This window comes from Puma concolor, chromosome E4 (genome assembly GCF_028749965.1).
Source record: "Puma concolor isolate L17-30 chromosome E4, mPumCon1.1.hap2, whole genome shotgun sequence".
Classification (NCBI taxonomy): domain Eukaryota; kingdom Metazoa; phylum Chordata; class Mammalia; order Carnivora; family Felidae; genus Puma; species Puma concolor.
Genome location: NC_141683.1, coordinates 67,561,618 through 67,586,674, shown reverse-complemented (window position 1 = coordinate 67,586,674; position 25,057 = coordinate 67,561,618). Strand labels below are relative to the sequence as shown.

The 25,057-nt window shown below is 40.7% G+C and overlaps 1 protein-coding gene across 16 annotated transcripts in view; it reads right to left on the bottom strand.

Moving 5' to 3' along the window:
* The window catches only part of CDC42BPA (CDC42 binding protein kinase alpha), a 321,738-nt gene that overhangs the window by 34,628 nt on the left and 262,053 nt on the right, over positions 1–25,057 (bottom strand). For 7 of the 16 annotated variants that reach the window (XM_086694385.1, XM_086694392.1, XM_086694387.1 and 4 more), the window contains 2 exons: positions 21,036–21,074; positions 10,086–10,169 (listed from right to left, as the gene is read on the bottom strand). In XM_086694385.1, coding sequence (XP_086550511.1) covers positions 10,086–10,169; positions 21,036–21,074 — 123 coding nt within the window. Of the gene's footprint in view, positions 1–10,085; positions 10,170–14,347; positions 14,453–21,035; positions 21,075–25,057 lie in introns of all 16 variants that reach the window. The other 9 variants (XM_086694386.1, XM_086694389.1, XM_086694396.1 and 6 more) reach the window with 4 other exon arrangements.

Sequence of the window (25,057 nt, the reverse complement as noted above, 5' to 3'; positions counted from 1 at the left end):
AACAAAACCAAACCAAAACCCAAGCAAGAGCATACTGCGGTTTCTTGCTTTGAGACATTCTGCGGACTTCCTGCTATGGAAGAGAAGGATTTGGCACTATTACACCTGCTGCTCTTTGTGTTCCCAATTCTGTTAGCGCAGTTTGGGGTCGCATTTTACAATTAATGTGTAAGTTATTGTGACCTTGGAATCATCAGTGAGTCGAGAAGCATACTATAGCTGCATCTTTCCTGTGTAATCTTTTTATTTCTCTGAAATGAAAGACGTCCTCCGTCTTTTAAAGTTAATTTTCTAAGTCTCACTCATGAATCATCCCCAGACTCTCCAAAGGGACTGTAAAATGCCCTAGAATCGATTTACCACGTGAGGAAGGAAGCCTTCCAGACTCTTCTACCCCATGTTCACCGACCTGAAGCGTCGTTCCTGGAGCCTGTTGCTTTCCTGCTCTGCTTTCGGCCACAGGTTTCAGTCTCTCAACCAACCCGTGTGGGATTCTCTCTCCCGTAGACCCTAAACCTTCTCCGTCTTTGTCTCCTCCCTCGTTTTGCTGGAATTCATTTCTTAGTGGTTTACTTAGAAAGCAGGGCCTGGGCGATACGCTTTTAGAAGATCCTGATTTTCTGAAAATGCTCGTTTCCCTCTCAAAATTGATAAAACACTTGATGAGGAATCAAACATTCTCGCTTGAGATCATTTTACCTGACAACCGTTCTCTGCATTTTTCCGTTAACAAGTATGGCGCCAGTTCAGTTCCTGATCACTTGAACGTGATCTGTTTGATCTCTGGGTGGTTTACAAAAGTTCTCCATATTCTTGGTGTCCTGAAACATCACACAGTGATGTGCCCAGGAGGAGGGATCTGTCACCCACCGTGCTGGGAACTGGCAGGACTCTGCACACAGGAATCTTGCCCTTCGGTTACAGAAAGTGTATTATTTAGTACAATTTCCTTTTCTTTTTTTCTGTTATTTTACCGGAATTTTTTTGTTTTTTGGATATTGATTTCTCAAATTTTATTTTCTATCCATCCTTTTGCAATAAGTTTTAAGAGATTTTCTCAAATTTATGTCCCAACTCATCTAAAACATTTTTTAAATGCTTGTCCTATCTTTAACTTTCAAAGGACTCTTCCTGTTTTTCTAGTTATTCCTTTTTGTTCCTTCTGCGTGGCACTGCCTCTTTATCCTTCAACGAAAATAGGAAATTTTTTGTTTCTTTGGATCTTTTTCTTTTGCTAGTGGATTTCCTAAAATATCTGCTGATTCTTGGGAATTTGTTCGTATTTAAATGTAAATCAGTAAAAAAGCTTAGTGGAAAGTTTTTTGGTTTATTTTTGGGCAGTATGTGTGTGTATGTGCCATTGATAAGAACCCAGCTGTCTCTTTGGGATTCTCAACTGCCATTATCTGGAAGTCTTTTCTGGGCCATTCAATTTCTTCAGAGAATCCACTGAAATCCTCCAAGGAAGGGACGGAAGGAGGAAGCGATAAACCCATCGCCAACATTCTGGGAGCTAAGCAGGGGAAATGGGTTTTGGAGTCTTACCTTCAGTTTGCACACTTTTGCAAAATCTCACTACTTCTAGTTCAACACCTCCCCTCTCTCACCAACCACTGAGCCTGGCGTCCCTCAGTCTGTGGTCTCTGGCTTGCTTATTCCACAAAATGAACATACTGCTGAGTTGGGGGGGTAAGCTGTTGAGTTTTGAAAGATGCTCTAACAGTGCTTTCTGTGGATTCTGAACCAACTCCCCAATTCATTCTAGACTCCTCCTTTCACTCCTGTCCCTAAAGGTACCTGGTGCCTTATCATTCTGGTTGATCTGACGCTTGTCCTCTCTGTATCCTTCCGGAAGGGCTTGTGGGAACAATATTTCTTGAGTTCTTGCATGTTCTGTGGTTTTTATTTTTCACGGGTGCTTTATTATCCTTAAAAAACCTAAAATCCTCAAAAATCTTTGATATTCCAAACTCATCAAGTTGTTACATTAACTACATGCCGTTTTTTGTTTATCAGTTATACCTCAATAAAGTTGTCAAACACAAAGTCAAAAAGGCTGGAAAAACCTTTGACTCACACTTTCCTCGGGTATCTTAAATGTTATCCGATTGTTTTCTGGTGTAGGGCTGCTATTGAAAAGTCTGATGAAAATTTCATTTTTTTTCCTCCTTGAGTGACTTACTACTTTTGCCTATGTGTCCAGTATTCTTCTTTTTCTTCAAAGACCAATAGTTTGCTGGAATGTGTTTTGTTTTGTCTGGGTTATTTTTTCGGTTATGGTGTGTGCCTCTGTCATAGGAGTTTCAAGTCTGCTTTATTTTATTTTTTGCTTCAAGTCTTTATTTCAATTCTAGTTAGATAACATATAGGGTAATCAAGTCTGCTTTATTTTGGAAAATCTTCTTGAATATAGATTTTCGTATTTTCTGTTGCTTTCAGAGTCTCTTTCAGAGACTCCTATTATATAAACATTGGCCCCTCTTTGCCTTTCTTTTCTGTCCATCACTTTTCTCAAATCCTTTTTACCTTTCCCTCACTTTTTGATTAAAAAAATCTCCTTTCCATCTTCTGTTTCTCATAAGTGATCTGTTGAGTTTATTTACTCCCAAATTCCTTACAGGTCAGGCTGTATCCAGATTGCTGTCATGTCTCCTCAAATCTTGCATTCTCCAGCACTCATTTCTAAGTTTCTAGATTGCAATTTCCAATTTTTATTTCACAGCTTCTACCGTTCCCTCAATTTCTTCTGAAACACTGATTGCAGTTTTCACTGGTTTTGCAGACGGCCTTTTCTGGCACACTTCCATTTTTTGTGAAGATACAATACCCGCTCTTCCCGTTTTGTGCGTGTGAGATTTGACTGTGACCATTTTCAGTTCCTCACTTTCAAGCGAAATGACTTTTCCTGTACGTCTATGAGGGTGGGGTGGGCCAGGGTAATTCTTCTAGCTCCAGGCCTTTGACTCTCTTTTCTATCATTTTCATAAAATGATTTTTAAAAATGACCTTGTGCTTTCTGAGCTCTTCCTCCCCACTCTCCTTCATTGTCTGAACCTTCTCTTTCCTTTCCTGTCTGGCTCAGTTTTGAACCAATCCCCGCCAGCCCTCCTTAGTTTGGGGCTGCCATCTGGAAGGACATTCTGACCAGCTGGTTCCGAGACCTTACAATCATAGCACTGGACCACCTTCTCACCGTGTCTACTCCCTTGCCCTTGGCTGCAGGAAGGAGTGGAGGCTGGAAACTCACTTCTGTGTCTTCTGTCTTTGAGATGCCCAGCAGCGCGTGCTCGTGCTTGTGGTTTTCTGGCTCTGGGATTATCATGAATCCCTCTGCTTCACCTCTGTTTTTTCTAGCACGATGTTTAATAAAATGGGGAGTCTTCAGATGACTTTTTTTTTTTTTTCCCCTATCAGTTTGAGTTTTGGAATTCATGGGAAAATCTTCTCATCTACTGTTCAGGTCCCATCTGTTTGTTTGTTTGTTTTTAAGTTTTCATATCTATTCAGTTGGTCTGTTTTCATGGAGAGATTTAAAAACCTTGCTGCCGTGGTGACCAAGTTCCCAGAATCCTCCATTCACTGGATTCTAAAGACTCACTGACATGTATTTTTCATCAAATTTTTTTTACATTGCATTTAAAAAGGTGGAACTGAATCACACTGGCACCTGTAATGCGTCATAGTATCCTGATAACAAGGGCACGTACACCACAAATGCTAAGAGACCACTCATTATTACTTTAAACCGCTTTGCCCCAACTTCTAGTAAGTTTGACCACCTTTTTATTTTCATTAAAAAAAAAAAAAAATTCTTTTATTTGAGAGAGACCGAGACAGCATGAGTCAGGCAGGGGGCAGAGAGAGAGGGAGAGAATCCCAAGCAGGCTCCAGAGCCTGATGCGGGGCTCAAACTCACGAAACCGTGAGATGGTGACCCGAGCCAATTCCAAGAGTGAGAGGCTTAACTGACTGAGCCACCCAGGCCCCCTGACCATCTTTTCGGTGTCAGTCATTTTGACTTTTCATCTGCTTATTCCAGGCTTTTGGCCAGTTACCTCAGGCACACTTCATTCTGTGGTTTGTAAGAGCTCTTGGTGCCTGTGGGCACTAACCCTCCGTCCTCTGCCCTGCGTTTGCCCCACTATGCTGTCGGTATGATCAGTGTGGATCAAAATCTCCAATCTGTCTCTACCCTGCTTCTCCGAGTTCTCAGTTCTTGCTTCAGGTAGTGTGGGGCTTAACTGTCAGGCCCATACACATTCACGATCACGATCTTCTTTGTCTATTATTCCCTTTGTTGGTATACACTGCCCCCTTTCATGCCCCTTGACGTTTTACACCTTAAACTCCACATCATGGTGTGTATCTGTGACATCTGCGTTCCTTTGCTCTTACCCCCTTGCGCACACCTTTGCGTTCAGCCACGCGGCTTCTCGCTGGTTCTCGCGGTGCGCCCACTCTGGAGAGCCAGCCACCACGTAGGAAGGCTGCGGCCGTCATCTGGACAGGCCACGAGCATGAGCTGTCCGTCACCGGAGGGAGCCGTCCTGGACACGCAGCCGAACTTGCACACACCTGCAGCTTCGGCTGACAGCTGGCCACCCTCCACGGCAGACCCTTAGTGACAACTTCCTAGGGGAGCCCTTCTCAAATTCAGACCCACAAAACTGGGAGCGTCATAAAAACATCTTTTTTTAAGCCATTAGGATTTGAGACAATTCACTGCACGGTTATCGGTACCAGGCCACCATGTTTTCTTCTCTTTCCTGCCGTCATTCACTGAATAGCATTCTTTCTGCAGGTATGAAAATCACACATTTTATGTGCTCGTCTTCTGTTTATTTCTTCCAGCCTGCTGAGATCCACACTTGGGCTCACTTTCCTCATCAAGTTGCCAATACTTAAACGTTTACACGATACTACTCTGTCAGGTACTGTTCTAAGGTATTTACAAATATTAAGCTTCTTTAAAACTCCAAAGAATCCAGTGAAATGGGTCCTATGGTTGTACTCGTTTTCTGATGAAGAAATGAAGCAGGGAAAGGTACGTAACTCGCTTGAGTCCGTCCACCCAGAGAGTCCGTGACGGAGCGGAGCATGCAATTCGGGAGACCCTGCTGGGAACCTGCCACGGTAACGACCACGCTATGCTGTCTCCGCAGCGCTTCCCAAGGAGAGACAAATGCCTAACCACGTTCACCTCATCTGACCCTTACACTCACCTCCACTGTGTTTGCCTCGAACTTAATTCTGGACTGCTCTGAATCTGCATTTCCTTTCCCTTCCACTTTGTAGAGCGAGGGTCCTTATGTTTGTAGATCACAGGAAAGTTCTCTGAGATACTAGTCACCCTATTTCCCAAATCTCTCACAGCGGCCATGTGGCTTTATCCATCTTTTTTGATGGAGTACTTCCTCTAAGAATACTTACTTTTCTGTCTTCCAGTTTTACTGAGAGATGACTGACATAAAACATGTCAGTTTAAGGTGTCTACCACAATGGCTTGGTGGACGTATGTAGTGCAAAATGATCACCGTAAGTTAACACCCATCACATCACCTCATATAGTTGCAATTGTTTTTTTCTTGTGAGGAGAACGTTTAAGATCTACTTTCTTAGCAAGTTTCAAATATACAATACAGTGTTCTTAACTAGAGTCACCATGCTTTCCATCCATCCCCAGAACTTACTTACCTTATAACTGTAAGTCTGTACCTTTTAGCCTCCTTCAGCCATTTCCCTAATTTCCCAGCCCCACCTCCGGCAACCAATATGTTCTCCATTTCTGTGGCGTTCAGATTTTTAAGATTCTACACATAAGTGAGATCATACAGTATTTGTCTATCTCTTATTTCACTTAACAAAATGCCCTCGAAGCCCACCCATGTCACGTTGTCACAAATTGTAAGACTTTCCTTTTTCCTATGGCTGTGTAATATTCCAGTGTGTGTGTGTGTGTGTGTGTGTGTGTGCATGTGCCACATTTTCTTTATCCGTTCATCTGTCAACAGACACGTAGATTATTCCCATGTCCTGACTACCGTAAATAATGCTGCACTGAACATGGGGGTGCAGGTATCTCTTTCAGATAGTGATTTTGTTTCCGTCAGATAAATGCCCTGAAGTGGAGTTGTTGGACCGCATGGTACTTCTATTTTGAATTGCATGAGGAACCTCCATGCTGTTTTCCACAGTGGCTGCACCAATTTACATTCCCACCCACAGTGCACGAGGGTTCCTTTTTCTCCATATCCCTGCCAACACCTGGTATCTCTTGTCCTTTGGATGACAGCCATCGTAACAGGCATGAGGTGATATCTCATTGTCATTTTGATTTTCATTTCCCTGACAATTAGTGATACTGAACACCATTTTATGTAATTGTTGGCCATTTATTTGTATATCTTCTTTGGGAAAATGTTGATTCAGGTCCTCCGCCCATCTTTCAACTGGATTACGTTTTTGGTTTTTGCTATTGCGTTGCAGGAGTGCTCTTCTATTTTGGATATGAACCCCTTACCAGATACATGATTTACAGTATTTTTTCTCATTCTGTAGGTTGCCTTTTCATGTTGGTAATGGGTTTCTTTGCTGTGAAGTTTTTCAGTTTGATGTAGTTCCACTTCACTGACTTTTGCTTTTGTTTCATTGTCTTTGCTTTTGGTATCAAATCCAAAAAGTCATCGGGACGCCTGGGTGGCTCAGTCAGTTAAGTGTCTGACTTCAGCTCAGGTCGTGATCTCGCGGTCTGTGAGTTCGCGCCCCGCGTTGGGCTCTGTGCTGACAGCTCGGAGCCTGGAGCCTGCTTCAGATTCTGTGTCTCCCTCTCTCTCTGCCCCTCCTCTGCTCACTCTCTCTCTAAAATAAATAAACATTAAAAAAAATCCAAAAAATCACTGCTAAGCCCAGTGCTCAAGGAGATTACCCACTATTTTCTTCTAGGGGTTTTGTGGTTTCAGGTCTTATGTTCAAGTTTTTAATCCATTTTGAATTGATTTTTGTGTATGGTATAAGAAAGCGGTCCAGTTTCATTCTTTTGCATGTAACTGTCCAGTTTTCCCAATATCATTTCTTGAAGAGATGATCCTTTCCCCATTGTCTATTTTTGGTGCCTTTGTCATAAATTAATTGATCATATGTATGTTCAATAAACAGGCATATGCATATTGATTTCTGAGCTCTCTATTCTATTCCACTGATCTATGTTTCTGTTTTCATGCCAGCACCATACCATTTTGGTTACTATGGTTTTGTAACACAGTTTGAAATCAGGAAGTGTGACGCTTCCAGCTTTTTCTTTCTGAAGACTGTTTGGCTGTTCAGGGGTCTTTTGTGGTTCCACACAAATTGTAGCATTGTTTTCCTTATTTCTGTGAAAAATGCTGCTGGAATTTTGATAAGAACTGTATTGAATCTACAGACTGCCATGTGCTAAAGACATTTTAACCACATTAATTTCTCTAATCCATGAACACAGAATATTTTTCCATTTATTGGTGTCTTTTTAGTTTTTTCATTAATGTCCGATAGTTTTCAGTGAACAGATCTATCTCCTTGATTAAATTTATTCCTAGGCATTTTACTCTTTTCCATGCAGTTGTACATGGGATTGTTTACTTAATTTCCTTTCCGGTAGTTTGTAGTTAGTGTATATGAGAGTTTTTCAATGAGGTTTTTTTTTTTTTTCAATAATAAACTAAATTCTTGTACACATGAAAATATTTTTAACTTCCTCTCATAGTTGATATTATAGCTGGGTTAATATTTTAGGGTTCACAGTTCTTTTCCTTCTAACACTTTGAACTTTCTCTCGATCTGTGATATCCTTAAATTTGACTATAATGTGTCTAAGTGTGAGTTTTTAAAAATCTATTCTCTCTAGCACATAATGATGTATTTTGATGTGAGGTTTTTCAGCTTTAAGTGCTGGAAAATTTTAGGTGATTTATTTCTTCCAGTACTTCTAACTCTATATTTGTTTCTTTCCCCTTGAAAGTCCTACTACAGAGATACTGAAACTATTTCTACCATGTATCGTCTTAGACTAGCCATCTCATCTCCCGCCTCGCTAACTTGTTCTTCTGCTATATCCAGTCTGTTCCTTCCACTGAGGCTGTCTGCTGGGTACTTTACGTCAGCAGTTATATTTTCATGTGAGCACTTGCAAATTGTTTTTCTTCACAGCTGCCTTATCCCACTCCCTGTTACCAATATACTTTTTTTTGAAGTCTCTTTGGGATACGTATTGTGCCTATTTATTTTAAATTCATATTTTGGCCTCAAAATTTTGCTTTATCTAGCATAGGTTATGCAGATTGTATTTCTTTTATACCAGTTATACTTCTGTGTATCTCATTAGCTTTTCGGATCCACCAACCTGTCTCTCATTCTCTGGTCTGCCCAAGGTTTACATTCTGGGGAGGGAGGTCATTTAAGTTTTCCAATTTCTAGAATTTCTTTGTAGGAGCTTGAGCTAAGCAACTAAATCTTCATGTTCTACCATAACCAATACTTCAGTCATAGTTACAATGAATAGAATGAAACAACAGTAATTCAGCTGAATTTCTCACTAAACATGTCTCTTTCTCAGTGGCTTGTCAACTTCAGTCTTAAATTCTTCCATGAGCGGCCTCAACATCTTCTTTACAGTGAGTCCTCTAAGCACTATTCCTCACAGTAACAGACTTCAAGATGTTCAATTTGGGAAAACGGAAGCAAGGAGACCACAAAAAAGAGAGCAAGCATAGAAGCAATAATCTCCCTTCATGAGAAATTTCCATTTATTGTATTACCTACATGAACTAACTATGCAGATAAGCAACGAATGCCAATCTGTGTTTTCTAGAACGCTAAACCTTCTCGAGTTATGGTTCAATTATACATTTATTTTGTTAATTGTATATCTAACTTTAATAGTAGATATTATTTAAAAGCAAATACTTAGAGGGGCGCCTGGGTGGCTCAGTGGGTTGAGCAATCGACTTCGGCTCAGGTCATGATCTCGCGGTTCATGGGTTTGAACCCCGAGTCGGGCTCTGTGCTGACAGCTCAAAGCCTGGAGCCTGCTTCAGATTCTGTGTCTCCCTGTCTCTCTCCCCGTCCCCCACTTGCTCTCTCTCTGTCTCAAAACAAGTAAACATTTTTGGAGTTCCTGAGTAGCTCTGTCAGCTAAGCATCCCACTTCGGCTTAGGTCATGATCTCACGGTTCGTGAGTTCGAGCCCCATGTCAGGCTCTGCGCTGACAGCTCAGAGCCTGGATCCTGCTTCGGATTCTGTCTCTCTCTCTACCCCGCCCCCACTCACGCTCTGTCTCTCTCAAAAATAAATAAACGTTAAATGAGACTGCGTATTAAAAAAAAAAAGCGTAACCCCGAAGAACTGGCAAGACACAAATCCAGCATTCTTCTGAACTCTGCAAGTCTGTAGTCTTTCTCCTTAATCAAAAATGTGTTTGTGTGCAAGCTAATGCTGTGTGTACGGTATACTCAAGTCATCTGTTCCTCCACTACTATGGATTCCAGATTTTATATTTTAAAATGAGAATAATTAATAATAAAAAGTTGTTTGGGATTTTGGAAAAATTGGTTTCTCAATTATTTTATTTCCCCTTCAATTCGTTAAGTGCCCATAACTGATTTGAAAAAAATCTTTAACAGCATGAAGTAAAAGGAGAATATACTTCAAAAACAGAAATGTTTCAAAAACTCAGAAATGCTTAAAAAAGAAAAGGTGTAATACTCCCAACTTGTCAGCTTTTTCGCCAAATAAATAAAACCAACCAAACCGTGCACTTCAAGACAGCCCTCCCATTCTCAACTGTCATTTTTGATTTAGACTGAAATGAAAAAAAATTGAGAAAAGACGGAATAAAAAGAAAACAAGGTCTGCAACACTCGTCCTACCTTTCCAGGTGGTGATTATTTCCATTCATATACAATTTCTTTTCTTTTCTTTCCAAGCTTTTTATGTGTGTGATTGTGAGGGAACCAACAGCACAAATTACAACAAATACAAAAAGCAGAAGAAACCCATTATTAGTACTTTTTTTTTCAGAACCCATCATGCTTGTATCTAGATTGAGTACCTTAGCTGGAAAGCCAGTTGAAGCAGGACATCCCTTTTTCCTTAAGGTCGGTGTGTGAACAGGAAGAGGAGTACTGTCTACAGTCTGAATCCGGGGGCAAGAGAGGAAACAGAGATCATGAAACACTCCATCTATTTCAAACATCTCTAAAAATAAATCAAAGTAAATAAAGCCAAGCAAGACATCAATAAGGCAAATAATATCTCAATGAAGCTAAAATTCTCATAGTGTTGATAATTTAAATTTCAGCCTGCGACATCTACAAACGAAACAGTTGCTCAATTAGCAAAAAAATAATTGTCTCAAAATTTAAAAAGAAATGATTTAGAAAAGAGAATCCACAAAGAAAACAAAAACATCACAGCATGTAGTCTACATAAAAAATGAGGATATTAATTTTCGAGTTCATCTGAATATGCCCCCAATAATTCTTAAAAGTTCCTGAGTTTTTTAAAGCAGGATTTATAATCAAAATATTTAGAAGTCTTTTAACTTCTAACTTCTATATACAGAATGTATGTTACATATATGGAACACAATTCACTGGATTTGTGTTTAAGTGTGTGTGTGTATGTGTGTGTGCATGTGCATGTGTGCACGTGTGTGTAGAATGAGGAAGTGAGGATGAGAGAAAGAGAGAGAGAGAGAATGATTAATGGGATTTTGTGCAGAAATCAATTTCCAAAGAAGGAAGCTAGACTGTTTAATATTATTGGAATTCAGAACTTAACATGCAAATTTAAAAGTTAAAAGTCATATCTTTATTCTATAGGTATTAGTGTAAGATATTTCTTTTAATGAAAGGAACCAGTGATTTTACTGGAAAAGAGCCATCACTTAATTAGCGAAGTTTAAAAAAAAAGGCACAAAGAATTACTTTAGGATGTGAAGCAAGCAGGCAAGAGGAAAAAGCTAGCTTTGAACAAAGTTACAGAATATTTTAAAACATTAAGACAAAAATGGATGGTCTTTGTCTTTGTTACTATATTAAACCGAATATTTTATATGCTAAATAACCTTAGAATAGAATGGAGTTTCTCAGAATTTTCTGCTTAATTGTGAGGTTACCTTTAAATTTAATTTACCTTTAAATAGCTTGAAAAAGTTTTCAACCCTATTTATAAATTAATGCCGAAAAAGGTAAACATGAGAACTAAAAGAGAGCAACACTTCCTATGTGAAAGTTAATAAAAAACAACAGGAAACAAAATTGACATTAGAATTTACACAGAAAATCTAAGAGAAGTTTTGAATAAAAAGGAATGAAGTAAGGGTGTTGGAGACAAGATTAACAGAGTTCACAAAGACCAGCAATGCCAAATAAAAATACTATTTGGAAAAGATCCCATTCTTCAAGGTACCTATGCCTAGGAACAAATCTAACAAGCAATTTGAAGTCAACTAATAAAGAAAAAAAATGAAACTTTATCGGAGGATATAAAAGAATATCTAAATGATATGTATATATCATGTTCACAGACGGAAAGACCCAACCACAAAGATGTCAATTCTCCTCAGATGAATCTATAAATTCAACACAATTAATCAAAAGCCCCATATGGAATCTGACAAGCTGATCACAAAAGTCATATGTAAAACTAAAGGGTGAAAAAAAGAAAATGAAAAAGAATAAGGTGGGTGGGAGTGGTCGATCACACCAGGTGAATTACTTCAGGCTTACAGTAATCAAGACAATGTGACGCTGGTGCAGGAACAGACCAAAAAACAAAACAAACAAACAAAAAAACCCAAAAAACAAAAAACAAAACCAGAAGAAGAAAATAAAGAACCCCCAAACAGATCCATTTATATAAAGCAGAAAGAGTTTTACAAATCAATGAGGGAAATATAAGAGAATTAGTTGTTCATATGAGAAAAACAGATTTATTTATTTATTTAAAGTTTATTTTGAGAAAGACACAGATTGAGAGAGAGAGAGAGAGAGAGAGAGAGAGAGGGAGGGAGAGAGAGAGAGAGAGAGGGAGAGAGAGAGAGAGAAGGAACAAGAGGGGGAGGGGCAGAGAGGGAAGGAGAGAGAATCTCAAGCAGGCTCCGTGCTGTCAGTGCAGCACCAGATGCAGGGCTTGATCTCACAAACCGTGAGATCATGATCTGAGCCAAAATGAAGAGTAGGATACTTAACTGACTGAGCCACCCAGGAACCCCTGAGAAAAACGGATTTAGAACCCCATTTCGCATAATTTGTAACAACCAATTTCAGCTTAAGGTCTTAAACATGTAAAATAAAAAAAATTTAAACTTTCAGAAAAAATATGGAAGAAAACTTTTATAAATGCTGCACAGGGCAGAATTGCTTTAGAAATGCATGAAAAAAACGGGAGTCATAGAGGAGATGATTGATATATATATATAAGACTACTTTAAAATAAACACTGTTGCAAGACAAAAAGATACCAAATAAAATTTTAAAATAAGCTACAGATGGGAAGAAAGTATTTGCAGTGCATATAAGCCAGCTGAGGATTAGTATCCAGATTATATAAAGAACAGTGACAAAACAAAAGAAACAATTCAATGGAAAAACAGACAAAAGACATATACAGGCAAATCACCAGTGGTCAATAAACATACAAAAGGATGCTGAGTTAACACTAAGATCAGACAAATGCAAATTAAAAATCCCACTCCATACCCATCAAATTGGCAAAAGTTAATGTGTGACAGTACCAAGGGTTGGTGAAGATGTGGGAAAATGGGGAACTCTCACACATTGCTGGTGGGAGTGAAAATTGGTTCAACCGCTGTGGAAAATAATTTGGCAAAATCTAGTTAAAGCTGAGAATGCACATACCATACAATCCAATAATTCAACTCCCAGGTACATAGCTAATCACACTCTGCACACACAAAAGCAGACAGCTATTAGAATGTTCACTTCAGCACTGATTATGACAACAAAAATTGGAAACAGATATCCAATAATATGACATTATTAAATATCCCAAATTTCCAACAACAAGAGGATGCATACATGGTTGTGGTATATTCATACAACGCAATATGACGTAACGGTCGTAACGAGTGGACTAAATGGACACGTATCTGCAGGAGGAAAGTTCAAAAGCATCACGTTGAATGAAAGCGGTTACAGGAAGATACAGATAACCTGTGTGTAAAACATAAACGTAGAGCAAATGTTATCAGGTATGGTTGCTGTCTACAGATGAAGTAAAACGTAAAACTGAAGAAGAGAAAGTACGTCAATGGCAGGGTCTTTAGATGCGTCTGAGGAAGGAGGAAGGAGGAAGGGGAACGGTACAGGGAAGGGTGTTTCAACTTTCTCTGAAAACAAACTGGCAAAGAGCAGGGCAAAAATGTCCACATCTGCTACACCTGTGGATGGTGGCCACACGGGCGTTTGCTATTCTCTCTACGCTCCAAAGATTTCAACAGTCAAAACGTATAAACTCAACGATTGAGACAAAGCAGAGCGTCATCAACTTAAGCGGTCTGTGGTCGTCGCTCGCAGGGTTGGAAAAGACCCAGTTAGACTCGAACCACGGATCCCTTCATTTCAGACAGCTTTCCCAGGTGGGCCATCTGCTCCCGGCTCCAGAGACGACACGGGAAACAAAGGGGCGGCGGCAGCGCTGTTCGAGGAGCGGACGCGATCTGAGCCGCACCCACTGAGGCACGACGCCCTTCCGACTTGTTGAGACAATGACCTCTGCTGAGAAAAGTGGCCAGCCGGCTGTTTGAAAGCATTCACGTGGGGTGCAGAACAACACTGGTGTGGTGGTCGTGGTGGTTTTGTGCTACCGCAAGGCAGGGGACGGCCGAATGCCTACTGCTGATGGGCAGTTAAACTGTTCAGCGGCCGGCAATGGCAATTTTAATTTTAAGCTCTACTTTGTGGCAGTTACACATATCTTTTTAGATCAGAAGAGTTAAAATCTGAGAATCGCACCTGACATGGCTGTGTGCCTCCGAGGTTTGTATCTGATAATTCCAAGATTTAGAGAACCCCGCCCTCTGCTCCACACAGTCCTCTACTTCAGATACAGACTACCTTTCTAGTGAAATAAGTGTTTGTCTGTTTTAGGTTGAACTTGGGGGGGACAATTTTCTGCTTTTGTTTTACGGTCCTATTTACATTATAATAATAATGCAATGCTCTCCAGTAGACTGTGACTTATTACAGAATATATTTGAGTCAAACAAGAGTCGGCTTTCACTTGTTTTTCGATTCCCTCTTTCTGACAAGTGACAAGCTGGAGAGCGGGGCTACCCCGGGGAGGCACCTTAGCTGGCTCAGCTTCACAAGAAGTGGGAGGACATGTGGACCTCGACTGGATGCAAACCCGGACGCTCGGATTCCGCACACACGTGTTCTCAACGGGATCAGTCTAGGAGAAGCCAGGAACGACAAAAACCCAGCATACCACTTTCAAACAGCGTGCAGCTCTTAGCGAATTTCTGTAAGGCACAATCACGGTAACATTTGTTGTGAAGAGAGGAAAACGCACTTCAGCCTGAACGTTCACCTCCGGGAAGCGTCATTCCACAAAAGCAGGACCGCTCGCTTTACCGTAAACAGAGGGAAAGATGACCACAGGTACCGCCATGCTGCAGGCCTCACTGCCGACCTCTCACTCTGCGTGCCGGTCTCTACTCTATGTTCTTGCAGTCCACGTGAAACGCTCGTGTTTCACAAGAGAAATCTCCCACAAGTGCAGAGGACTTCACAGAGGTTATGTCCTGCAGGTTCGAGATAATTCTGCCCTTTGTAAGAACGACATCTGGGCCTCTACCAGGCATCACTTGCAGGCAAAAGAAACAGACTTATCAGCTTTGTGTCTGTCACTGCAGGCGATTCCGCCCTCTTATTCTGCGGCAGAAATGCCAGCACTCACACTCAGCCGCACCCTTTTAACCGAATGTTTTTAGAGACTCAAAAGACGTTGGGTTAAAACTGAGCATTAAAGACTGAGCATACTGATCAATGACTGGTTCCGTCTGGCAATTTTCAAAATGACCAGGATCGTGTGTTTAAAGTGAAAAGGCGAGGAAAGCAGTTTGGAAAAGAGGTTAGGGGAATTTGTTTCGAATGTGCTGTACAGCAAGGACAATGCTTAGATCAGAAGTGACAAGTCAATAAAGAGAACAGTCAGCTTAAAGACTGTACATATGTACTTCACAGCTGGGAAAGCACTTCAATATTTTAAAAATTGGAGCACTCGGACTGAAGCATACCGGCCGCGCCCCAGCTCGGAGCGGGCGATGCGGTCCGTTTCAGAAAGCTCATACAGCTTACGAAGTGGGAGACCCAGGCCTGAATCCCACCCTTGCCTTCAAATTCTGTGTTCTTTCTGTTGTACCAGAGGCACCTCCACTCAAGGCTTTAATGATCATGGAGCCTGAGTTACATTATCTTTTTCTCCTGCCAGTGAACTCTGACCAGGAAGAGGGGGGTAAAGAGAGAAGAAAATGACAGTCTTGGACGATTTCTGCCCAGTTCACAAATTTGCTCAGGGACAGGCATGGGGAAGGTGTTCCATTCAAATCATCAATCTGGAGTATAAACCTGGGCTGGAAATAAGGCAGAAAGGTCCCACTTTCTGAAAATCTCCTCCTGCTAGTTTCCGTAAGATTATGTAATGGCAAGCTGAGTACGAGTCCGCGGGGGAAAGGGTTCAACGAACACGGACCGGATATGCAAACAGTACTGGTGCGCACAGCCCGACGTGGGGCTCGAGCTCACGAAACCGTGAGATCATGACTTGAGCTGAAGCCAAGAGTCGGACACTTAACCGACCGAGCCCTCCAGGTGCCCCTGTCATAAAGTTTCAAAGAAGTGTCTGAGTAGGGGCTTTGCTGAGTATGAAGAACTGAGTCATCTTAAGAAAGCGGAAGCTTCTGGCCGGTCACACAAAAGCGTGACTGGAAGACCGGAGCCGAGGCCCCATACGAAGGACAAAGCTGCCGACGAACGGGGCTGACCAGCCAACACAGTGGCTTCCTTCCTACCTGGGAGCGCAGTGGCTTTAAGCCCGGTGCCAGTGCGAGGAGGGCGGGAGCCGGCTTTCAGGGGTCCCGGCGGCAGGGGGAGCAGGCCTGACGGCTGCGGCCAGGGGCTGGGCAGGTGGCTTTGTTACTTACACTTTCCTGCGCCGGGATCGGGGAGGCGTACGTCGCGGAAGTCATCACGCCTAAAAACCCACCCCCTGCCTCCGCCCACAGTTGGTCACTGAAACATTTACCATCATGTTTCACGACCCTGTGAAAATGTGACATTGACGGTGTGATACTGAACAAAGGGAAAATGATGCCTTCGGGGTTTCATCCGTGATGACAGAAATTAGTGACTCTGATGGGAACTCTTGAGGCTTCAAATACATACCTCTTGGCCCCTCTTTAGAATCACTGTCACTTATAAAAAGTCTTTTTCTCCTCACAGTTTTTACTCATAAATAAAAAAGAAAACCACAGGAATGAGGACAGATTTTAAAACGATTTTCTTAGCTGCGGGAGGTAAAAACTGGTTATTCAAAAGAGGAAACGTTTAGACTTAAAACCTAACCCAATACCAATTCTAATAACAGAATAATGAAAATTACCATACTTTTTGGAACTATATGCTCTTAAAATAAAACTAAATTCCAGAGATTAAACAAAATCAAGGTAGTTCTTATTTTAAAAAATTTAAAATAAGTAAACATATTTGAGTAATATTTTGAGATGGCATTGAGTGTATTTATAAAAGTTGAGCTATACCATTTACGATGATACTCTTACTTTTTAAAACACGTGAATGTATAAGTGAAGCTTAAACATTACCACTTTATTTTTCAAAAGCGTGTTTCTTAGGAAAGACAAGGAACAAAGTTTGGTACAGAAGAATAAACTCGTGGCAATAATGTTTTGAATATTAAACTAAAAAAATTTCCCCAGATCTTCTAAAAGGGGTTGGAAGCAAATACCTGTTAGATTAATAGATTTAAATATTTCATTTCCTTTCTGCATTACTGCCAATGTAAACAATATCTCAAAAGAGGTTTAACAGTAAGAATAAGAAAAACGTAATACCACTTATATATTTTCTACATCAAAGTGTTCATTAACACCAACAGGACTGGTTTATCAAGATGCTAATTTTATCTATAACTACAAGCTTACCAACACACTTATAGTTAATGATTCTACCCACTAAAAAGCAATTGATTTTACTAAACCTTCAAAATACTCAATAACTAGAAGGCAGACTTTGCAGATAGCCTAAAATTAATTTGAAAATTAACTGGCAATGATTCACATAGAACATGGAGGCAAAGCAACTGATTGACAGCACATCAACTGTGCTTATCTTCTGAGCCATTATCATGGTTATAACACAATCATTAGTAATATACTTAAATCATGGAAGTTAAATTCTCTGTGTTTTGAAAAACTGGATAGCATTCAATGTAAGCAATGACTTGAATTCATAATTCAGGAAAAGCTGATAAGTATGATACACACCAATAGCAGAGATATCATAATTCGTTAATCGGGTAAATGGTTGTAGAAGGAATGATAAAAAGGAGAAAAATAGCAAAAAACAATAAATAGCTAATATTTATTGGACAGCACCTTCTGATATTTGGAGAAAGATCTTGGAAACAAATCTTAATAGTATAAGCCATTCACTCAATATTTCTAAGCTGCAATCTACTGTGAAAACATGAGGGATGTCTTTACATAAATGTGAATTTTTTTCCTATTGTTTTGGTTACCTAATTCTCTTTTCTAAGTAGACACACTTCCAGGAGTTATTCTGAGGAGCAGGCAATAGAAACATCTACTATATCCAATGTAATTTTTACCTACTGCTTTACCGTTTGGGGAAAAAAAGGAAAACGGAATGAGTTATCAGAGGTATCATCCATGATACATAACACTGCCATGTAAAAAGTCCATAATGTTTCCTGAATCTGTTAGGATTTCCCTCCTGAATGATCGACAAAATGTATTGTTAGAGCAGTGCAGTCAAACAGAAAAGTTTTTTCCTCTCCCAGGATCAGATCTGATTTTTTAGGTGAAGTCCTCAAGTTACGCAGTATGGTTTTCTGATAAATAATAAAAACCACTAAAACGACTCATCTTGACTATTTATCAATGGGCCTTTTCTACTCCAAAATAATTACAGATTTGAACAGATACAAAAAGCAAAACATTCCCATAAGAAACCTGGTTTTAAAGTAAAAGATACCAAGATTTGATATGGATTTGATCTAGATTAAAAAAAAAAAAGCTTCCATCTAACATTTTGTTTTGCATTAGTAAATATAAAACTCTAAGAAAATTAAAACTCTAAGAAAAAAACCCCCATTATCATCATCCTTTAAGCTAGAAGTATTTTGGAAACAAAGTGGCAAGTAATCCAATTTTTCTGTATTCAGGAACACTTTATAACCTCAAACTTTCAACGATGTAATTATTTCTGTTAATTGAACTTATGATAAAAACAGTATTATGGAAATACTAGATCATTTGGGAAACAGCAAATATAATATTTTATCATCCTAAAGCAAATAAATTACTCAAGGTTATGACAAGTAAGTGCAATCTTACTAATTACAAACAATATAACTTGGTACTCAATGAAAATTTCCCATTATTTTCCATATATTGATCTGAAGATCTACTCTGGAGACTTTACAAATGTTTTCAGAAAACAGAAAGTTCGGCTACATGTTATTTAAAATCTCTGTTCTAAACTCGGAAGGAATACTGTAAAATTCAATGCTTCTATTAATGAAAACACTGTGGACCTTTCCATTAACCACTTACATTCAAGCATTAACAACAGTATTCGTAACCAATCTTTCTTATACTATGCTTACTTGAATAGCACCATTTATAAAGAATGGGACTTTCCAGCACACTGGACATAAAAGTCCAGTAAACCTTAAACTGTAATACCTCACTTATCTGACATTTAACAGTCACTTAAAGAATTTTAAATTTATAAAAGTATTACATATTGCTTGTCTAAAAAACACAGGCTATAACAAAATTGTACGTCACTGTTAGATTCAAGGCCACTGTTAGGAATGGTAACGACCTGTGTCCCTTCTGCAATGTGCCGCTGTTTCCCAGGGCCACTGGGCCCCTCACTGTACCGCCATGATGCTTCTATGGATCTGCTGAGTAGCTGGTAATTCTTCACTCAGCTCCCTCCAAGACATCAGCACTTTTCAGAGAGGTTTTTTTTTTTTTTAATTTGCCAGATACATAACCGAGGAAAAACTCCAGAAATCCTGGGAAGCAGATTACCAAGCCTATCACATCTGCATTTAAAAAATCATACAGAAACAGTCAGTGGGCTCTAGTCAGTGAGGCTTATTCACATCCTGTAAGATGAAGACAGAGACTGAACAGGAGGAACCTTGTAACGGCTATTTCCCTCAGAAGTTTCTCCCTATTCCAAGACTCACAGAAGTGTTCTGGGTCAGGGCCCCTAGAAATCTGCAAGGCAAGTGAGATACAATCTATATTTAACCAGCGAAATAAAATCTCTCTGAACTGTAACCATGTTAAAGAAAAACCAGTTAAAAATTTAGTCAAGTCACAGGCTGATGATTTGAACCTAATATCGTTAGGCACACAATATTGTGGTCTTCCTTTCTAGAGGTTATACGATATACTTAACACATATTCAAAGATTAATCTGATAAATCCAAGCACCCAATGGTTTTAACCCTATAAATGTCAGGATAATAAAAAAAATTGGTTGAACCAGCAATCTCTTCGAAGACTTCACTGACCAATGGAGTACTAGTTGAAGTCATACTGGCCGCCTCACTGGTATCCGAACTGCTTATTCACTATTAAGCAGTAGTTTGGAAACATGTGCTCTAGGAGGGTTAATCGAGCCACCCTACTATTTCCCGCGTTCTCCATAAACCAGAGAATTCCATGATCTAGCTCTTTCCAAGTCCAAGAATTCTCAAGAATTTTGGATTTAAGGTGCTGACCAATACCAACGATTATGAAGCCGACGACAGGTTTCAAAACTTCCACCTACGACAGGCATTCCTTTTTAATGTTACTATTTTACATCGCATATGAAAAACAGAGCAAACATCAGCCAGCCCACTGCTTTTCAACTACGGAGTGTGTGTGTTGTGCATAATGACATTGGGGTGGATGCTGATGTAGGGAAATTGAGACCTTTCTACAAATACATCCCCCACTCTGGGCATGTCAGAATCGTGCTGGATAGAGGTAGTGGCCTAGCCCATTTAATCCTGACAAACCCTGACCTAGCCTTAGTACAGGATGATGCTGACAGTTGGTTACCAATACATATATAAAGAATGTCACGATATTTCTAAAAATCTTGGAGCTACCTTAGAATATAAACAATTAGCTATCAACATTAAGGCTTCAAATCTATAAATGTATTTAGGGACATTCCTTTGAACTACATTAAAAAAATCTATCAAAGATTTCTGCTGAACGGATTTACGTCAAACTATAGCCAATAAGATCTATAACTTGCCCCAAATTCGTTTGACTTTTGCATAATATGAATCGTCAAGCTTTTTTCTACATAATTAAAATCTCTAGGAAATCTCCACGTATCTGCTCATATCAGATTCTTACTGAGAAACTCATTTACTCTGCAGGGGACTGATTTGGACAGCAAACTTTAGAATCACTTTCTTTCCTACTAAACATGAAAAAGATACCTTATAATTTGAGTCTTTTGGTTGCCGAAATGTAGACGAACATTCCTAAAGCTTTACGGCCCAAGCCAAAGAAAGAAAAGGAAAAGAAAGAAAAGGAAAATACGGAAAGGCAAGAGCGAGAGCAGCAGCACAAAGCATGCAGCGGAGGTAAGAGCACATCACGGGGACGTGAGCGTGTTCTGCAACCACAGGCAAAAAGGGTGAGAGACAGGGAGGAGGGCGTGGGGTGGGGACACACGGTGCAGTGGTTTCTTACACGTCTGCCTTTGCTAGCTGGAGTGCAGGACGGAGAGCGCTTCAACAAAGAAAGGAGAATACTACACGTTACAAATACACACGACTCTCGATGGCTCCCGCCGTATTAACAGACAAAGTCTACCAACATACACAGAGAGACACATTTTCTGATAGGTTCAAAGTACATTTGTTTTCAGGAAAAACTGGAGGATAGGACAGCGGAGAAACGGCTGCTCGGACTCGGGCTAAGGTGACAATAACGCTTTCGCTGGACCCCGCGCAGTGACCCACGCAATGGTGCTCCAGTGAGCGAGGGACAATCTCCTTCCTGTGGAGGTTTGGAAGTAGCAACTGGAAACAGGAGAACGAAAAGGAGCCAAATAATTCTGACTGAGCGCCAGTTAGCACTTAATAAAATATTTCACGGGCCGGTCTTTTCCCTACCAAACTCTTACTGTTTTCAAAGATGATTCTTTCCAGTGGTAAGAGCTAAATTAGGCCTTTGGAATCACTGACCGTGAATGAAAACAAAAACAGTTACTTCAACGATACCACCCGCCTTGACTGGATATTAGGCTTAAGTCAAAAGGGACTGTCACCTTTCTGACATTGAAGATTCAGTAATTAGGGAAAAACAGCAAGAACAATAAGCAGGTAGTAACCGCATCAAAACAGTCCCAAGCCTCTGGAACTTTGGGATGTGCAAAGAGCAGAGCTTCACACACATAAACCATCTCTACCTCTGGCAACTCCCTATATTCAACTGAACGTAACATTTCCTGAGGTTTTGCAACGGGTCAGGTATTTACAAGGTGGGGAAGACCCCAGGCCGCCAACAGTGGGCCTCACGTGGTAGCTGAGGTTTGCTGCACAGTTTTGTGGGAGGCCGGAGGCGGGACGTACAGGATTTGCATGGGGGCCTAGAGGAGGGAGTTTACAAACGGAGTCTACAGGAGCCACAGAAGATTCCAGAGAAAACTTGGAAGGGTAAGAAGATCATTCCGGATTACCGGTATTATCTGTACAACTCTGGCAGATCGCTAAACAGGAACTATTATTTCTTTCTAGGAAATGGGAAGGGGGCGGACTTGAACACCGTGTCCTGAAGAGTTAATGGTGAACTGGGATTAGAAGGCCTGCAGATTCCTAAGCAATTTGTGTTTCTTCGTCCAGTGTGTAACTAGCACACCTTCCTCTTGGACTCCGTGGACCATACTCATCTATCCGTGGGGACCCCACTCAGGCACTGGTTCCTTCAGAAAGCCTTTCTGCAGCCGCCTGGCTCAGTCAGGTATCTCTCCTTTATACTCCTATGATATACAATCCATATCTTTTATTAGTTTGATTTTCCCAATCGTGTTATAATTATTGATTTACACATGTGGTTTTTCCATCAGACTCGGATTCTTCAGGGCAAGAAACATTGTAACATGCTTATCGTAATAAAACCTATCAATTTAAAAATCCTTAGTAAGTACTGAATGAATCCTTCTGAAATGCTGCAATACTTAACTGAAATATTTCTTACGGCACCTGTCACTTTCGACATGGCGCAGCACGTAACCATGGATTTATTTTTTCTAACAAGATGATAAGCATTTCGCGGCCTACGTCTCCATCTGCTACGTCTTAGGAGCTACCACCGTGCAAGGATTAACACAGAGAATCCTTGACTTTCTGGCTATCTTTCTACACTTCTAGAGCAGAGTTGGGAGTGTGCTGAATCCGTGAAAAAATGCATGACTAGTTCAAAGTACACACATTGCCACCATACTAAAAACAATTCAAAACGTCTCTCAAAACCATCTCTGCGTATGAAGGACAACACCTGGTCTCAGCTGGCACTGTATAAAGCTAATAATGATACTAAATCATAGTGATAATGTTCTTCCCAAAGTGTCTACCTAGAAACCAGACAGCTGTTTTTCTGTTTTCAACAAGAAGGGGAAATTAGGCCGCTTCCTGATGATACAATTACAGGAACACACACTACGCTCTCTCTTCTACACACTGACACACAACCACGGTTTTGTACAAACAGTGGAACTGGTCTCACAGCCCGGGAGAAGCCAGTATGTTGCCCTCATCTCTAATCATATACACTTTAAAACTATGCCTTTTCTACCTAGGTCTCTCGGTCGCCACCGTAATGCTCAGGCTGATCGTAGGAGGCGGCACACAAGCAGAAACCAAAAAAAGTACTTTATCTTATAGACACGGATTTGGCAAATAGCTTTTAAGATTCAGTTAATGAATTCCAAAGGTCTTCTTAAACAGGAGAGTGAAGAGTGAAAGTCTGGGTGGTCATGGGTGTTTCCCTCTAGACTGCCTCAATGTATGAGAATATAATACAGATCTTGTATATATAATTAAGATAGAATCCTGCCTAAATGAGAGAAGGGCTGCATATGACAATCTCCTGAAACGTGAGTTTCAAGTTGGGTTGTATTTAACATGTGGATGGAAGTTTTGTAAAAAAAAAAAAAAAAAAAAAGAATTGAAGGAGGAAATATCAGAAATGCCATAATTTCTCAGCAGGATCTACACCTAGGGTGGGTCGTAGGATGAAAAGATCTTTATAATGTATGTTTTGAAATTCTGTCTTCCACGGATTCTCATGGATGATCGAATTGCCCCAGATCCAGCTGACACAATGCTGCAAAGCCTCAGATTTCTGTGACTGGTGATGACAGAACATAAAAGAAGCCAGGGGAGAGACAAGAGATCTCTACAGGGAAGAGATGAATGAAGGAAGCTAGGAGCCGGGCTGAAATTAAATAGTTCAGGACATCGTAGCAAGATTTTAGTATGAGGCCAAAACGAGGAGTAGGAGAACGAGCTTGTCAATACTCTCCGACTGCTGGCTTCTCGGAATTGGCCAGGATACAAGAAAACAGGGTTTGTGAGGATCAGACAGTCGGACCAATGGTACTAACTCTATTCCTTTATGTCTGACCTTTAACTCCTTGGTCTACTCTTTCCTCGGCACACTAGAGTTAAGACAGCATCCCAAAAGCAAGTTGGCAAATTCTCATTTGCCAGGTAAATGGGCAATTCCCATTTTTGTGTGTGAACTTGGCCCAAATGAACAGAGTGTAGAATCGTAATTTAATAAAACTCAAAACCTACCTGGCACAGATTTAATAAATGACAATCTGTTTACCAAATACAACAACAAGTGGTTCATTTAGATGACCATAATTAGCATTACCTTTAATACAGTCAAGCCAAGTATTATCTTTGGTTCCTTTGAAAAGAAGAAAACGAACTGACCAGGATGGGAAGTTTGTAAGTGTGGTCTGGTCATCCCTGGACTTCTTGCCCCTGGGATGCAGGGAACAGATGAGGGAAAGGCCAAACTGCCAAGCTCCACCTGTCCCTCACCCTGTTCGGGACCTGGAGGCTGGGCCAATATGGAGTCACCCCAGGCAGTCTAGGACTGGGGTGTGGGGTTGGGAGAGAAGATGAGGCTACCCTGCGGTCACTGGTGTCTCACCACACGTGGGAATGCCTGACCCGAGAGACAAAGTGGTCAGAGTGACGTCAGTTTCTTTTAACATGAATTAACCCCCCTTCTATCTGCCCTCAATAGTGTCGTACCCCGTTGCCACTAATTCCCTATTCCCCCAAAGACTGAGAGTCCAGAAACTTCCCTAATGGGACAGCAGACCGCCCACTTTACTAATGGGAGAAGGCGGTGATAAATGGTGGCCAGAAGCATGGACTGAATATATCCCAAGTTCTTTTCTCTTTCAGAAGAAGTTCATGATTATGCACGTAGGAAAGCCCAACCACCTGAGTTCTCCTGAGTCACAGAAGCAGGTGCCAAGTTCTTTTCTCTTTCAGAAGAAGTTCATGATTATGCACGTAGGAAAGCCCAACCACCTGAGTTCTCCTGAGTCACAGAAGCAGGTGCTTCGCCCGAATCAGAGGGAAGGAAGGAACCTCCATACACTGCTCCACCGTCAAGGCCGTGCTTACTGGAAACTCTATGCGTAGCAAGACCTGTGTAAACGGTGCAACTTAAAAGGAAACTGCTCT